Below are 17525 nucleotides of genomic sequence, written 5' to 3'. Positions count from 1 at the left end.
GGGCACTTTTTGACTTTTACTTTGTTTTGATTGGTCACATGTGTTCCCATGTGTCCACATGTGTCTGTGTTTCACACCACAACCTTGAACATCGATTACCTCCCTCACGGCTGCCTGCCATTTGCACTCATCATCTCTGTGTTTAGTTCCTGCCTGTCTTCAGTTCAGTGTCCGGCATTGTTTGTGTTCGACACACCACCTCACCTGTGTGTCCCTAGTCTCTACAATTAAAGACAGTGTTTAGTACGTTCTTCGTCTGTCTTCTCTGAACCAACCTGTGACAAACATAGTATAGCCTACTTAAAGTGCTAAACTAATACAGTATATAAACAGTAAACTATAAGTATTATGTTATGTTCACTTAAAGAAAACCTACAAGTAAACTTGAAGTATAAAACTACTAAACTATTAATTTACTGAGTATACTTCAAAGTGTACTTTCATTAACAAAAAATCGACTGCAAATATTAAAATAATAAACTACAAGTATACTTATAAGTTCACTTGCAGTACAGAACCAGTACAAATGAGAAACATAGCTGTAAACTAGTTGTGCACTTACAAGTTTACTAATGTTAAACTTATAGTACACTTAAATGTATACTTATACTAAAAAGTGTGTCAATTAAGTCCAAAGCCTTATTGAAATAGTACACTTACAAGTATTCTACTAGAACATTGATATCTTTAGTTACTACATAAAGTATACTTCAAAATATACTTGATTATACTTATATAAATATATTAAATACACTTTACTGACGTATACTTCATAAAATTAACTTGAAGAATAATTCTTTTTTTGTAAGGGGATCCCATTCGCATTCATAGAATATATAAACCATTAGATTCTCCCAATTTTAATAAATGAAATATACGAGACGTGAGACTCAAATCAGTCAGTCAACACTTTTTAATGTGAAGTAGACCTAATCTTTTAGACTTGAATACAAACTTTGCAAAAGATAAATAGGACAATTCTCAATCTATTCTCACTAACTAAAATTCCAGTTTATTGCAGCGAGACTACATTTTTTAAACACCTTAGTTCTATAACATCCAAGGTAGAGATGGCATAGTGCATAACAGAGCAGATATTTATATATGTACACACAGATACTTCACATAGTTCATTCTGACAAGGCTTCAACATCCAGTATAGTAAATGCATTCCTCCTTTTTAAAAAAAATCATTAATCCACTGAGATGAATGCATATCAGTTTGCCCACTTAAAGAGTTAGTTCACCCAAAAATGAAAATGATGTTATTAATGACTCACCCTCATGTCATTCCAAGCCTGTAAGACCTCTGTTCAACTTCGGAACACAGTTTAAGATATTTTAGATTTAGTCCAAGAGTTTTCTGTCCCTCCATTGAAAATGTGTACAATATAATGTCCTTCACCAGAAAGGAAATAAAGAAATGATCAAAGTAGTCTACGTGACACCAGTGGGTTAGAATGTTTTGAAGCATTTAAATTACATTTTGGTCCAAAAATAACAAAAACTATGACTTTATAAAACATTCTATTGTCTTCAATACTTCAATATTGCATTGTATTGTAGTGCTGACGTAAGACGCTGTTCATTTGTTCTCTGGTAACACCGGATCTGGGAACCGGATGCTTCAAAATATTCTAACTAACCCACTGGTGTCACATAGACTACTTTGATGATGTCTTTATTTTCTTTCTGGATAAGGACAGTATACCGTACACATTTTCAAGGGAGGGACAGAAAACTATATCTGAAATATCTTAAACTGTGTTCCGAAGATGAACGAGGTCTTACGGACTTGGAACGACATGAGGGTGAGTCATTAATGACATCATTTTCATTTTTGGGTGAACTAACCCTTTAATTTTTCTGGTGGAAAACGATTATATCCTCATCTATCAAAAAGGAAAACATTAAAAATAAAGAGCAGTGTAGTAAATGCCATCAATCAGACAGACACATCAATATACTTCTATCAAGTATTACCTGAAACATTCTGGATGATTATGTTTCACGCAAAACAATGTGCTTAATATGTATCGCCTAAAATTCATACAGGCAACATCCTCCAACACTATGGATAAAGATATTATTTTTGAAGGTGTTTATAGTTGCAGTGCCACTGACAACATGCCAGTGGTCACAATTAAAGATTATTCATTCAATACAATGTCAAATCAAAACAAAAACAGAGAACTTTTAACCTCATAACAGTACATACTATATATTAGTCAATGCAGCAAGCTCACAACCTCACAAATAACAGCACGGGATACAGTTCATGAAAAAAAAAAAAAAAAAGAAAAAAACATCTCGCAAGGGATTCAGTTCAAATACAGGTTGATTAGAGTCAGTTGCCCTCTTATAATGAACAGGTCAGTACAGTATGTATCATGTGATTAGTACAGATCAGATCATCAGATGTCGATTGCACAGTTATCATATCAAAGCATCCCTACAGATATTATATACATTGTCTCCATGCTGTCCATCATGTTGGATTGTGTTTGGACATGTAATATAATCCAGGATAGGATTTAAAAATAATCTGGAATCTTTTTCATTTTATATGCCAGTTCATAAAAAACATTTGTCAAAATTAGAGACCAATCGTGCCCTAAAAAGCATTTGATAAATGTGGAAAAGTAAACATAAGATGTCAAAATAATACTGCAACAGACATCAATGCCTTGTTTACTGGTGCAAAAATGACAAAATTGCTTTTGAGTGCTTTTAGTGCACAAAATAAAACTACTATCACCATATTGTTTAGAGACAAAATGCACCGAAAATCATGTTTAACAGGATACCAGCACCAGATGATGATGGTTTATTTTCAGCCTGCCAACGACCACCATGCAGATCCAATTCTGGTTTATGAAAAGAATGAGGGGTTGCACAGACTTAATTAGGCTGTCAGACATTGGCTGTGACATCAGAGCTAAGAGACCTGCTCTTGAACAGGATGCACTTCAGTGGGAAAGCTACACCATAAAATGGTGCTCTGTAAAAAACTAACAAACAAAAAAAACGTTGCCAAAACCAAAAAGTTATAAAGCTGTAAGAAGCATCTGGAATGGAATTGTTTTTGCATAATTTCTTGTTCAATGATTTTTGTTTGATCCATACTTGGACCCTATGGAGTCATCAAGGTGGCCGGCTATCATGCAAATGGATTTCCAAATGGGTCTCTGAAAGGATCTAACCCCACTGCCTTTAAGGGAGGAGCACTCTGTAAAGGTAAAGAAGAAAATAAATGTAATTATTCTTATTCAGGGGAAAAAAACGCCTTTGTTGTATGATAACATAAGGATGCACATATACGTACAGTTGCAGGTACAGACTTGCCAAACAGATCTTTTCCAAAGGAGTTGTCGAATGGGTTCTGACCTTCAATCTTCAATGGCTCTGCAGTGACAAACATTATTTGTCATGCCACGTTTTTTCCAATTAAACTTTTTTTTTTCAGCTGAAGCCCTTTGACCTTAAAATATTTACTTGAAGTAAAATTTAAAAGTTAATATTTTATTAATTTAACAACACATTTGCATGTTGTGGCTGTTGGCAAATCGTCATATTACATAGGTAAACAAAAAAAATATTTAATTTCAGTAAAGATACTTATTTACAGTATATCTATTTACATCTTTTTAATTGTAATAGTGTCACAGTCCACATCCTGTTCACACTGTATTTTAGGAACTCAATCAATTTGCATATAATACTAATCATATTGTTTTCACATTATTATTTTTGACTGTAATTATAAAAAAATGATCATAAAGTCATACTATTGTAATAATGCAGTTGCACTGAAAACACATTACATATATTTAAAATGTATTTGATAATTAGAATAATAATTCTAATTTACACTACAAGTTACAGTACTAATATTTATTTTCTTAATTTTTCACTTTCAAACATTAAAGGGTTAGTTCACCCAAAAATGAAAATTCTGTCAGTATTTACTCACCCTCATGTTGTTCCAACCCCGTAAGACCTTCGTTCATCTTCGGAACACAAATTAGGATATTTAAGATATTAAGATCACTCCTGTATACTAGTCCATAGGCTTCTTGAGGGAATGACTTGCTGGCCTCGAAAAGTCATTAAAGGACATCGTTAAAATAGTCCAAGTGACTACAGGGGCTCAATCTTAAGTTTATCAAACGACGAGAACACTTTTTGCGCGCAAAAAACAACAAAAATAACGACTTTATTTCAACTATTCGTTTATTTCTCCCTCTGCCTCGAGTCAGGTTACTAGTTTAATAGCGTACGCTTCTGTTATTGTACGTCACACGCATCACACACACATGACCAGCGTCGGCCAATAGTGAGCCTACGTGTGACATAGCTCTACGCAATCACACTACGTTAACTGACTACAGGCCCATAGAGAAGGAAGTGAATAGTTGAAATAAAGTCGTTATTTTTGTTTGTTTTTGCGCACAAAAAGTATTCTCGTCGTTTGATAAAGTTAAAATTGAGCCACTGTAGTCACTTGGACTATTTTAACGATGTCTTAGATGACTTTTCGATGCAAGCAAGTGTCATTCCCTCAAGAAGCCTATGGACTAGTATACAGGAGTGATCTTAATATCTTAAATATCTTAATTCGTTTTCCGAAGATGAACGAAGGTCTTACGGGGTTGGAACAACATGAGGGTGAGTAAATACTGACAGAATTTTCATTTTTGGGTGAACTAACCCTTTAAATCTTCAAGCTTTTATTTTGTTGGAAAACTGTGTTTAGGTGAAGGTTATAAACGCTCCCGTTACAAATCTGGTGAAATACTAAAAATGCATGTCCAAAAAATTTTGAAAATTATGCAAATGTATAATAAAGTGATCCAGTCATACGCTGCATTCCCAAATGCACGTTATAAGCGACTCACAGCAGATGCGGAGATGGTGTTAATGAATCGTTAAAATGAGTGAGATTTTAATTACAAATACAGCCATATATGCATACCTTTCCTTGCTGCCACGTTTGGTGGCTTAGCTATCTGGAAATCCTTAAACATCTCCTTGACATCTCTCTTCTCCTTTTCTCCTAGAGGATCCAGGTCCACAAAAGCATTACTGTCCACTTTTGGAGCTTCTTTGGTGGCTACTGCCCGAGGTGGAACCAGTGGAGGGGGACTGGAGCTCTGTGGTCCGTCGGCCACAAGGCTGAGGGGAAATACGCTGGTCTGAAAGGGGTTCCCCAGAGTTGTATGATGGGTCCAGGATCCATTGGATCCATTGGAGACTGAGGGAGTGGTCCATGATGGAAGCTGTTGGGCTGCGGTCGAGGTTCCAAAACCTCCAGGAGTAGTTCCCCAGGCAGGCCCAGGAGAAGTGGAGAAAACCGGTACTTGAGTGAAGGGCTGAGAGGCACTGATGGTGCTGGGGAAGATGGACGAGAGGGGCTGATTCCACGGAGCCGCTCCAGGAGTGGAAACTGCAGGTGGAGCTTGTAGAGACAACCCTTCTTTAGAGAAGATATAGAGATGATAAAAAGAAGGTTAAATATTATAAAGCTGCACTTAATCAGTTTTACAATAATTAAACGGACCATGCCATTCTTTGCTCACAAAGAGCTAAACATTTAAATTTGTAATTACTGTGATAAACAGAATAATAATCACCATATCAGGCACCCCTTTTGTGAATATTATTCTATTGTACAATATCCCTCAAAGGTTTAAAAGAATTTAATATCTTTAAGGGATGCATTAAATTGTGCCAGTAAATACATTTATAATGTTACTAAAGATTTTTTTCAAATAAATGCTGTTCTTTTGAACTTTAAAAGAATCAAAGAATCCTGAAAAAAATCATTACGGTTTACACAAAAACACTAAGCATTATAACGGTTTTAAACATTGATAATAAGAAGAAATGATTATGTGACACTAAAGACTAATTCAGTAATGGCTGCTGAAAATGTAGCTTTGTCATCACATAAATAAATTCCATTTTAAAATATAATCCTATAGAAAACAGTTATTTTAAATTGTGATAATATTTTAAAATATTACTGTTTTATTTTATTTTTTATTACTTTTTCAAAACATCAAAAACTTTTAAAAGGAAGTGTAGATGAAATGTAATTAAATAATCCCTATATGTATTATAATCTACGTATATATAATACATATAGGGTCTCATTCATGAAACATTCGTAAATATACGAGTAAATATGAGAGTGATTTGTGCGTAAAGAGACCTTCTCCTGATTCACAAATACTTCGTAAATGTCAGATGTGATAGTGAAATGTGTGTGTGTCTAGGTCCAGGTCCTAAAAAAAAAGAAAGCTTGGCAGCATAGATGTAGTTAATGTAGTTTCATCTGTAAATCGAACAGTCCCAGAAGTGAGAAGAAAATGGTTCAACAAAATGGAGAAAATGCAGCTGTATGTAAGAAATTTATTTCAAATAATCATAAAATGGCCCTGATATGTCACTAGACATTTAGAAATCATGTTCATTTCAAATACTTATATCACTGACAACAGTAGTCTGGCCAGGATATTGTCATTTAAAAAGTGAAGTTGCATCCCTCAACTGTCATGTTGTGTTTTGGTCTGATGCTCCGCCCTCCACCGATCTACCAATCACGGAGTCAGTAGTGTTGTAGCATTCGGGTTGCCAGCTAGTTACCACAACTGCAGATACACGCGTGTGGGATAAAAAAAGGCGGATCCTGCAACCTATCTGGCAACCTCGAGTCATGGGGGAGGGGGAGGGGATACACCACCCTACAGTAATTTGAAACTGATTGCAGTACCAGTTTTGGCCACAATCTTACATACTCCTTTAAGCTTGACAGCAAAAAAAAAAAAAAAAAAAAACGAATTTCTTCAGGAAAATCACTTCGGAAAAATCTTATTCAAACTGGAGAAGGACCACCATCGATCACCAGATCTATTACTGGCTCTCATAATAAAAGTAAAAATAAAAAACGTATGTAATTACTATATAATATTTTTTTTTCAAAATGCTGTTTAAATATGTACCCGATTAAGGTGAATTAAAATGCAGCCTTATTAATGAGAAAAACGTTCGGATGTTAAGCGCAAGGCTGGGAGCAGGTGTAGATTTCTTGCATACCAACTAACATTAGGAAATTACGAACATTTTAATGAATCTGAAAATTTACGCCAGAACCACTTTACACACGATTTACACAAAAATTCGTTCTGCTCGTGTTTCATCAATGAGACCCATAGAGATTAATGAATTACACTTTTATTATACCCTTTTATACTGTATAAAATTATGGAAGAAATTATACCTAAAATTAGGTACCATTCCATTCCATTAAAGTAACATCACAAAAGTAGAATCACTGACATTTTGAAAAAGTATTTTATTGGAAACTCACAAATGTTACCCTGGATCACAAAATCAATCACAAGTAGCATCAATAATAAAGTATGGGTTGAAATTATCAAATTTTTCTTTATGCCAAAAATCATTGGGATATTAGGTAAAAATCAAGTTTGATGAAGATATTTTGTAAATTTCCTACCGTAAATGTATAAAACATTTATTTTTGTGAGTGAATGCAGCACAACCATGAACATAAATGGACAACTTTAAAGGCAATCTCTCAATGTTTCGATTTTGTTTTCATCCTCATATTCCAGATTTTCAAATAGTTGTATCTCGGCCAAATATTATGATTGGTTTTGTGGTCCAGAGTCACAAATGTCAAGTTATTTATTTATTGTCTCGAGAGTGTCTTACCAAGAACTGAGAGTGCTTCAGTGGAGGAAGGGCTCCTGCTGAACAAACTGACAGAGTTGACAGGGCAGTTTTCGGTTTGAGGAGGTGGTGATTCTGATTGATTTGGTGAAACAAATAGATCCATCTCAAGTTTTTCATTTGAAGGGGACTATAAAAGAGAATAAAAAAATTATCACAAAATCAGCCAGGTTAAATAAAAGTAAAAAAAAGACAACAACAACAAAAAAACCCCAGAACAACAGGCTTAAACAAGTTTAATTGTAATGTAAAGAAATATTATTTACACCACTAGAAATTAACCATAGGACATCTTATATATACACACTATCGTTAAAACGTTTGGGGTCTGTAAAAGTTTTATAGTTTCTTTTTAAAGAAATTAATACTTTTATTCAGCAAGGACACATTAAATTGACCAAAAGTGACAGTTAAGACATTTATAATGTTACAAAGATTTATATTTCAAATAAACACTGTTCTTAGAACTTTCTATGCATTAAAGAATTCTAGGGGAAATATATATATATATATATATATATATATATATATATATTTGTTTCCACAAAATATTTTATTTTCAATGTTGAAAAAAGTTGTGTGCTTGATAAGAAATGTTTCTTGAGCATCAAATCAGCCTATTAGAATGATTTCTGAAGGATCATGTGACACTGAAGACTGAAGAGTATTGATGCTAAAAATTCAGCTCTGCCATCAGAGGGTTAGACATAGAGGGATATGCCATCAATAAATTACATTTTAAAATATTTGAAAATAGAAAACAGTTATTTTAAATTGCAATAATGTTTCAAAATAATACTGTTTTTAATGTATTTTGATCAAATAAATGCAGCTTTGATGAACATAAGACTTTTTTCATATGTATATATATTTATAAAGTCATAATGTGATGGGAAAGACATTAGCAAATCAGTCCTTACCTTACAAGTACAAGTCACTGAAGCATTAAAAATTGAGGTAAACAACATTACCAGATCATGAAGTGGTGTTAGATATAAATACGAAAGCAGTAAAAAGAAAAGTAGAATGTGATCTAATTATGAAAATATAGTCATTAATGTAACCTCACCTTTACACTCCTCCTGCCCCTACCGGCTTTCATATTGAGTGGTGGAGGGCTTATAATAACCGAATCCTTGGTTTGATTGACCGGTAGCTCACCCATGCCTCCATTCTCATGCTTCACTCCATTCTGCACTGGCTGCATCTTCTCCGAATCTATGACAAACGGATTAGGAGTCACTTTCCCATGTCCGTTCTGCTCTTGAACTGGGACAGGATGCTGAGTCCAGCTAGTGGCTTCTGCAGCTCTGCCATCTAAAGGCCAGTGGCCATTACTGAGGGCCTGGATGACTGTCCTGTTGGAGAGCTGGTCGAACTGCTGGCCCAAGTAATCCGAGTCACCATTCTTAGGGCCACCATTGAACAAGTTATTAGTGCTGTGGTTTTCTGTGGCAGGGTAGTCCCTGATTGATTGGTCGTCGCTTGAAAATGGGTCATCACTGAACGGGTCATGGATAGGGGCGGGGAAGAAGTTGAGCTGAGAAGAGAAGGGGTTCTCAGGCGAGAGGCTGGACGGGGCTCTGTGGATAGAAGATGAGGTGAAGGGGTTTCCTTTAACACAGTTCTGATTGCTGTCTATCTCAGTGGACAGATCCATCAACAGGATGTTCTCAGACTCCTGAAGTAAGATTGGGAGGATTGGGAGAGAAACAGAAACGGAAAGAGAAGAATAAATAAATAATAAGCTGATGTCATTAATACATGAATGCTTATTTAAGTGGTGTATAGATGAAGTCATGCATGAAATAGGATAAACTTGTTCCATATAAATGCTGTGTAGTCTAACCAATCAGAATGCAAGCATGTACGTTCATGACATAAGTGTAGGGCTGCCAACCGTCTTTAAGGGAAGTGTCTTGTACCAACAAATTGTCTCTGGTTCTGTTGACTAAGCGTAGCTCAACATACGTCACTTACTGCATTGCTCTGATTGGTTGTAGGTCTATCCGAGAGTTGTAAGTCTATGCAGAGTATTTTTTTTTTCCTGGTTCGTTTAAGACACGCCTCACAATCAAAGACTAGAATATGAGTATGACGAACTCAGGCTAATCTTTATATAATATTCTAATTATATTAACAACAGTTGTGCAGATTAATATTTAGTTTATCAAGTGTTTGAATAGAAAGTTCAAAAGAACAGAATTTGGAACAGGAAAAGAACAGGGAGTTTGTTCTTCTGTTGCTTGTTCTTCTCTTTGTCAGACAGTTCATCTGTTTTGTAACTGTTGTAATACATTTTATATGTCTGCAGAAATGTAATAGAAACTACAGAGCAGATTAGAAAACAAATTAGAAAAAGTGAAATCTTAGGACAATCGATTTTAGTCAATTTCTTGTGCATTTCATTGGTGTCCATTATACTCTACTAAAGTTGGCAACCCTACTTAAGTGTTTTTCCCCCAATATACCATGCTTTTGACAACAAAACACTGGTTGAATAATGGATGGCTAAAATGAATGAATCAACTTCACAGTATATGCACACATTACCTGAACTTGTTCTCTCACAGTCAATGCAATGTTTAGTTAGAAGAACAGAACAAACTCTGCATCAACACCACTTGTAAAAAGTCAACCATGAAAGTAAACAGCACGCAGAAGATGACTGGATAAGGGAAGATTCATTCTTTTTGTGGAAAATCATGTATTTTCAACGCATTCTCATCCTAGGGCATCATATAGTGACACTTTTGACAATCCGTATACATCCAACGCACATGGCACCCTTTAGCGTCAATATAACAGGCTTCGGTTCTGGGTAGGTTTAGGTCTGGGGTAAGGTTAGGGTTAGACCACTAGGAGGCACCTTCTGGCCCATATATATCTGCGTCTCATATTGACGCTAAAGGGTGCCATGTGCGTTGGATGTAACCGCATTGTCAAATGCGACACCTTGGGATGAGAACAGGCTGGTATTTTACACGTAACATTTAATTTCAAAGGCCTTAGAATTTATCATACTAAGAAAAAAACTGCCTCATATAGTTGTGAAGTTCCTCTATAGAGCAGTGCCTTGAAACAACTGAGCCTTGTTGAGTTTTTAGTGCTTGTTATTTTTGTTGGCCTGAACCCAAGCCTTTTCCTCCCCATGACAGCATTTTCTTCATTTGAGGTCAATCAAGCACCAGAGACTAAACAAGGACTATAGCAGGATAAGAGACTTGTCTAAACGCCACTAAACGTCTCTTTCAAACGTGTAATGTCTCATTTGGATAATGTTGCTTTGGTCTGGTAAATGAGCTGGTGTATATGGGAACTCCATGGAAATAGCGTTCATAATGGTAGTCTATCATTCTTGTGTTAATAGAGCGTCACCGTCAATAGAAAACTGAGTGAAAATGTCTCACATTCAGCCTGAATGTGTATATTTATACATTAATATGCATGACTCATTCTTGCCCAACAGTCTTACCGAGGGAGAGTTTAAGTCAGGTGGGGTCGACATGTCTCCAAACAAGTCCAGCTGTTCAACGCCCTTAAACAGAGTTGAAAAAAAAAGTTGACACCAAACAGAGTCAGAGAAACCCAAACACTTAAGAGAAGAACCATTCATAAGGAGGGCAGATGAATGGGAGGAAATGAGCATTGAAGAATGAGGAGATTGTGTTTTTTCCAAAGACTGTGAGTGAAAGGAGTGGTGGGAGAATGTCCAAAGCTGCTATGTGATGCATCTCAGTTATTTCCTGTCTGCTAACTTCATTAGCTTTCACCCCCTAAGGAGACTAGTTTAGGTGAAGTGTGCAAATGGTGAACAACAACATGAAGACAACCCAGCAGGGGGCTTTAGGAACTGGGCCAGAGAGACACAACTCTACTTGCATCTGGGACCCTTCAGGCTGGAGGCCACTAACAAAACTCTTTAACTGTTGGGAAACAATATCAGGACCATTTGGTGAATGTAAATCATACTCACTTTTCTGTCATTGTGTGAGCCTTCACTGCCATTCTGTTAAGGTAAGATTGACGGAAGTTAGAAGCAAAATATATAGTATGATAAAACATTTAGCAGATGTTTATTTACAGTAAAGTCTCTAACCTCTATCACTTTATTATTTTCATCCTGAAGAGAAAACAAGATCTGATTAGAAATATATTTTGACAAAAAGAGCTATATCAATACACAAGAGTTTGAGTAGTTTAGTTTGTGGTGATTTACATACACTACCATTCAAAAGTTTGGGGTTGGTTAAAAAAAACAACATTTTTTTGTTTTGTTTTTGAAAGAAGCTCACCAAGGTTGCATTTATTTGAACAGAAAATAATTAATTATAATAATAATAATTAAAATGCAATTAAATCCTGTGATATCAAAGCTGAATTTTCATCAGTCATTACTCCAGTGTTTCAAGATCCCTCAGAAAGTTCAAAAGAACAGCATTTATTTGAATAAATAGTGTTTTGTTACATTACAAATGTTTTACTGTCACTTGTGATCAATTTTCTGCATCCTTGCTGAATTAAAAAGTATTAATTTCTTTAAAACCCAACCCAAACTTTGAATGGTACAGTAATGTCTTGCATTTTGAAAGAGTTACACTTGAAATATGAGTATAAAAGTTTCTCAACAGCTCACACACAGTCTAGATACATCTAAAATATTTTTGAGGGGTCTCACACCTTCTTTGAACCCTCAACTTCTTTTTTCTTCATATTGAAGATTAACTGGAAAAGATCCTTTAGGTCAACGACAAGAGGCTCTGCCTAAGTGGAAACACAAGCAATGTGTTAAAAGGCACTTTTCCAGCAGGTTTATGAGTGAATGTTTGTGAGCAGGGGGGGTGGGGGGCTGTTTTTGTGGGAATGCCTTTAGAAAAACGCACTACTGGGAAATAAGTAACAGAGAAAGAGAGAACAAGTTTGTATGTGTGTGCCTAAAGGCATGAGTGTGTGAAGAAGGAAACAGCTTTGCTCCATAAAATCTCACTGGACCTGCTGTGCTGTTTTAATGGCAAAGAACTGGTGCTGGCCCTCCGCACCGCACACGTAGCCAAACGCTCTGCTGTCAGTGACATCCCGTGCGATGAAGGAGATTTTATTTACTGCATGCTCCAGTATTTTTGCCTGAAGAAATCAAAAGAAAGTAACAATGAATACTGTATACTGGGTATCAAATGGTGTATCAGTTGAAGAGTTTATTCTAGTCTAGTATAAATAAAAGAGTGAGTGAGAGAGACAGACCCCTGTTTTCTCATCAGTTATAGTAATTCCTGCGAGGGAGATGTTCACCCACACTCTCTGCTTGTGTTTGCCCGCAGAGCGAGCTGCCACTGCCTTGCCCTGGGATCGCAGAGAGAAAAAACAAATAAATGTTTACTGAGAATAAAAAACAAGTCATTTTGAGTTCTTGCATGTAGTCAGTGTCCTGATAAATACATGTCTATCAAACCATTTGGATTTTTTTGGACTAAATCGGAACACACTAGAAACAGAATAATTACTTCACGCCAGTAATATTTATGTCAAAAATACTGGAAAACATTCTGTCGACTCTCCTCAAACGTAAAAATCGAAGGGTATGTTTCATTGACACAGTTTGCCCTCTGGAGATCATTAAGGCACTATTTTCTATGAAGCTTTAAACCAAGCTAACAAAAATATTGCTAAAACATTTTGCTATGGTATCCTTTAAGTTACAAAAACGTTATCTTTGAATGCTCTCTGAACATTTAAACCTCTAGTTTTTTGAAAAACTTTTCTTTTCTTGGTTATATGAAAGGTAAGGGAACAATTCATTTTGTAATTCTGCAAACATAATGGGGACGTTACTTTTGAATGCTCTCAAATCATTCTGAAACAATTAGCAACAGTAAAAAACGTTAGACAAACAACAAACTAAAAATGAACAGTTCAGTGAACAATATATAGCCATATGTTGTTTGTGCTAAATTTTTGAGAACATTTTAAAGACCACATAACTGTGAACAAACGTTATATTAACTTAATGTTTGTTCATAACTTTAAGATAACATTGCCAGAACTTTAGCCAAAGTTCTGAGAATGTTCCTTGTTATTTGGAAAACAACATGCATTGTGAAAAGTCAATACAAATAAATCCATATTGTCCTATGTCTCCGCCATTAGTTTAGGCTAGAAGTCAGTTAAGACATACTGTAATAATAATAATAAAAAAAAAATGCTTGAGCTTTCACTGACCTTCAGTTTTATCATGGAGTCTTGGCTCATTTTATCTCCTCTTGCTTCAGGGACATCATCTACACCAATTAACTTGGCTTTGTAGCGAACTCCATTACCTTTGAACCTTGCAAGGAGGAACTCATCTGTTTTCTCTGGGCTCGCTGCAGCTGAAAAAAAAAAACAGATAAAAAGAGAGATTTGAATCTAAAACATAAAACAAAATATTGTGAGATTTAAACTTATTTAATTTAAAGTGTGTTGCAAAAGAGAAATAATTCCATGCTTTATTATTAAATAGATTTGTAAAATAGATCGACTGCTGTGTATATAATAAAGTAAATAATCATAATTATCTTTTTTTCAGTCAAGTTTTAGAAAAAGAAAAAAAAAATGTTTCTTCTCTTTATTTATTCATGAAGGGACCATGCACAATTTTTAAAATAAAAATACCATTTCATGTATTGTACCGGATTTAGCCAGAGACTATTTGTGCAAATATTTTAGTACAAATTTAGACATCCAAATTTTGGTCACAGTTTAATAAATGAATACTTTTAATCAGAAAAGGTGCATACATTCTAGATACAATTCTAAAAAGTAAAGTTCTTTTGAACTTCATCACACAATTCTGAGAAAATGCCATCGATTTCTTGGCTAGTTTTATCCTTTTGAAAAGAGCTGAAAAAGCAAGTTCTTCTTCACTCATACATGAAACCACTAATTAAGTGTCCTTTCTGTAGTATAGGACCAGCCCCTGTCATTTAACCTTTTTAAAACACTGCTCCATATAATTAACTGATTACAGTTTACAGCAGGCAAATGCGGCTCATCACAAACGCAGCTGTCATTCAAAACAAAAGCATTCTAAAATGGGAATGAATAGTGCGGTGCAGAATCATTTACGAAATCCTTTATTCTTAGAGGAATGAGAAACGATTCAGAGACATAATTACGGCTGTCGCTAGGATAGATGCCATTCGGAAGGAACTGATGGTACCAGCTGTCTGAGATACAGAGTTATCTCACGCAGAATTTCAGCTCTGAATCTCAGTCTGAATGCTACTCAATCACTGGAAATGTCAGCAAGTTACCCAAGTGCATATCAAAATATGGGCGATTACTCAATGGCACAAAAAGATCTGAAGGAGGCTGATTAAAATGAACACAAAGTACTTCAGAGAGCTGCTGATATGTTTAATGTTTGCGTGTGTAGATTATCCACCAGAGTGAGAGAGAGAACGAACGAACAAGTATCTTCTAATAAACAGTACTCATGTAACACTACACATGAACACAACGTTAACACAAGACAAGGTATTGAGAAGATCTAAGGGCTTAAAAACATAAGGAACTAGACGGGTGCATAACATAATGGAAACAAACAAGGATCAGGAACACAGGTAAACAAGAACAAAACAGAAACAAAACAAAACTAAACATGAATATTCCCTCTCGGAAGGCGCGTCCTCACATTCTAAAGTTTAACAGAGGAGGGAGGGTGGCTCTGGAGGCCAGGAAAAAAATCCAGGAAAGAGTCAGATATCCGACCACCCGCGGTGGGGCCAGGAGAATTGGAGATCCAGGTGGAGTCACGAGTGGCAAAGATGAAGCCAGAGTACGCGATGACTGAGTCGGAGCCGGTTGGAGGGAGGGTGGAGGTGCAGCTGAATTCCTCAAAGTCTGTGGCGCATGCAGAGTGATGACTGACCAAGGTGTAGCCAGAGGGATGAGGGAGCCCGGTGGAGCCATAAGGACCACAGTCACAGGTGGAGCCGAGGGGGCAAGGAGCCAAGGTGGAGCCGAATTTACGACTCAACCAAGGCAGAGCTGGGATATCCATTTGCAAAGGCGGAACTGAAGACTGGAAGACCTGAGGCAGATCTGTGCTGCAGAGTGGAGTAAACAGATAAACAGAGGAAGAGGCAAGGAACTGAAGGGAACCAGTCGAGATGGGGTTGAAGGACTGACTATCTTTGGTAGAGGAGGTGGGAGAGGGAGGCTGGGTGGGATCGTTGGAAACGCAGGATACTTGGAGCTGGAAGGGACCAGGGGAGATGCTGGAGGCCTCAAGTATGGGTGGGGCTCCAATCTATCCTATCATACTCCACAAGCACACCTACTGGGATAGGCGATGTTGCCGGCTCACGCACCTGGACAGACTTTCCATTGGGCTTGGTTTCAGGGGCAATCATTGGCTTAGGCGGCCACTTTGGCATTACAGGAGGTTCGGACTCTGTCTCTCCGGGGGATCCTGGAGTATGCACCGTGCTGTGAGCGAGAGGTGGCTGGCTGGGCTCTGGGTCCGGAGTGGGGCTGGTGATGTCCTCCTCAACAGGGCAGACGGTGAATCCTATCTGTTGTTAACCAGCACCCACTTTACAAATGTAGAAAATACACAGAGCAAGTGGTCCGGATAGTAGTGGGGGAAAAAAATCTATTCTGTTGAGTATTGTGATATGTTACGCACGCAATTATATCGATACAGTAGCGCAAAGTATTGCAATATTTAATTATAAAATTATTTTCTGTCGAGTTTTAATTTCGGGTTTTCTCCATTGGTTTTATCTGCGTTTACTCTGATCATTTAAATGTGCGTATTACATCCACAAGTTGGCACTTGTTGTGGTGCTTTGTTATCATGCATTCAGCTACAGCAAATTCAAATGAAAATGGCTTCACCATCACAACTGGTTGTACACGACGCAAATCGAAAGTGTGGGTAAAAGCGAATAGTAAAGACCCTAAAATTGTGTTGTTTTGGATATGTGCCACATTATTGGCTAGTTTGAGAGTTCATATCTCCTCCTCCTTCCTGGGAAAATGTCAATCTCTTCTTTGTGTGAGCTCTTCATTGGCTCTTCTGTGGTATCTCACTATCCATTATCTTTCCTCTTGACTTTTGGACATTTATTTTGTCTGCCTGCCCTGTGTCTCACTTCAAAACCAGAGCTCAGCTGACTATGTGGCGATGTCCCTTTTTGGCCAGTGGCGCTGCTGAGATGGCAGAGGCGGAGAAAGAGAAAGTGAGTCAAATGCAGAGAAACAAAAAGAGACTGAGAGAGAACAGTCTGGCCAAGGCCCAGACCTCATGCCTTCTGTGGCCAAGCTGAGGGACAACATTGACATTCATCCCATGCAGGGACTCTACAGGCTTGAGGTTTCAGCTCTATAACCCCCTCCCAATGTGAACATATGATACCCATAAATATGAGTGCTTAGTTTAGTTACTGTTTTCATTAAATGGCATGTGTAGACATTTTTGCTCTGTCTGTTTTTTTTTTTTAATTGGCTAAAATAAACAGAATATTCATAGACTGAGTTTTTACAGCAAGATCTACAGGTCTGGCTGATATTTGAGTTTTTTTTTAAATGTAGTGGTTGAACATTTTAATTGTGCATGTCAGTTGTTAATCAGCAATCTGATTAGATATGATCTGAAAGCAAGCAACTTGCATTATCATTATCATTTTTGTAAATTATCACTTTGGGGCAACGTCTGTTGTTTGAAAATGTGCTATATAAATAAAGTTGCTTACCTTATTGTGGCGAATCTAACTCTCACACAAAATTAT

At 36.7% G+C, this 17525-nt stretch overlaps 1 protein-coding gene across 5 annotated transcripts in view; it reads right to left on the bottom strand.

The window, feature by feature from the left end:
• Positions 1–895: 895 nt before the first annotated feature.
• Positions 896–17525, bottom strand: part of LOC120461693 (disabled homolog 2) — a 31701-nt gene continuing 15071 nt past the window's right edge. For 2 of the 5 annotated variants that reach the window (XM_039649937.2, XM_039649938.2), the window contains exons 3-14: positions 13972–14120; positions 12997–13095; positions 12748–12879; positions 12436–12519; positions 11855–11878; positions 11732–11764; positions 11231–11293; positions 8825–9436; positions 7738–7885; positions 4976–5476; positions 3326–3405; positions 896–3229 (exon numbers count right to left, since the gene is read on the bottom strand). In XM_039649937.2, coding sequence (XP_039505871.2) covers positions 3161–3229; positions 3326–3405; positions 4976–5476; positions 7738–7885; positions 8825–9436; positions 11231–11293; positions 11732–11764; positions 11855–11878; positions 12436–12519; positions 12748–12879; positions 12997–13095; positions 13972–14120 — 1994 coding nt within the window. In that variant the 3' untranslated portion in view covers positions 896–3160. The remainder of the gene's footprint in view (positions 3230–3325; positions 3406–4975; positions 5477–7737; positions 7886–8824; positions 9437–11230; positions 11294–11731; positions 11765–11854; positions 11879–12435; positions 12520–12747; positions 12880–12996; positions 13096–13971; positions 14121–17525) is intronic. The other 3 variants (XM_039649939.2, XM_039649940.2, XM_089130151.1) reach the window with 3 other exon arrangements.

The sequence above is a fragment of the Pimephales promelas genome, chromosome 4 (assembly GCF_988280905.1).
Source record: "Pimephales promelas chromosome 4, fPimPro1.hap1.1, whole genome shotgun sequence".
Classification (NCBI taxonomy): domain Eukaryota; kingdom Metazoa; phylum Chordata; class Actinopteri; order Cypriniformes; family Leuciscidae; genus Pimephales; species Pimephales promelas.
Note: the sequence above shows the minus strand (reverse complement) of the source record. Positions and strands in the feature narration are given on the sequence as shown.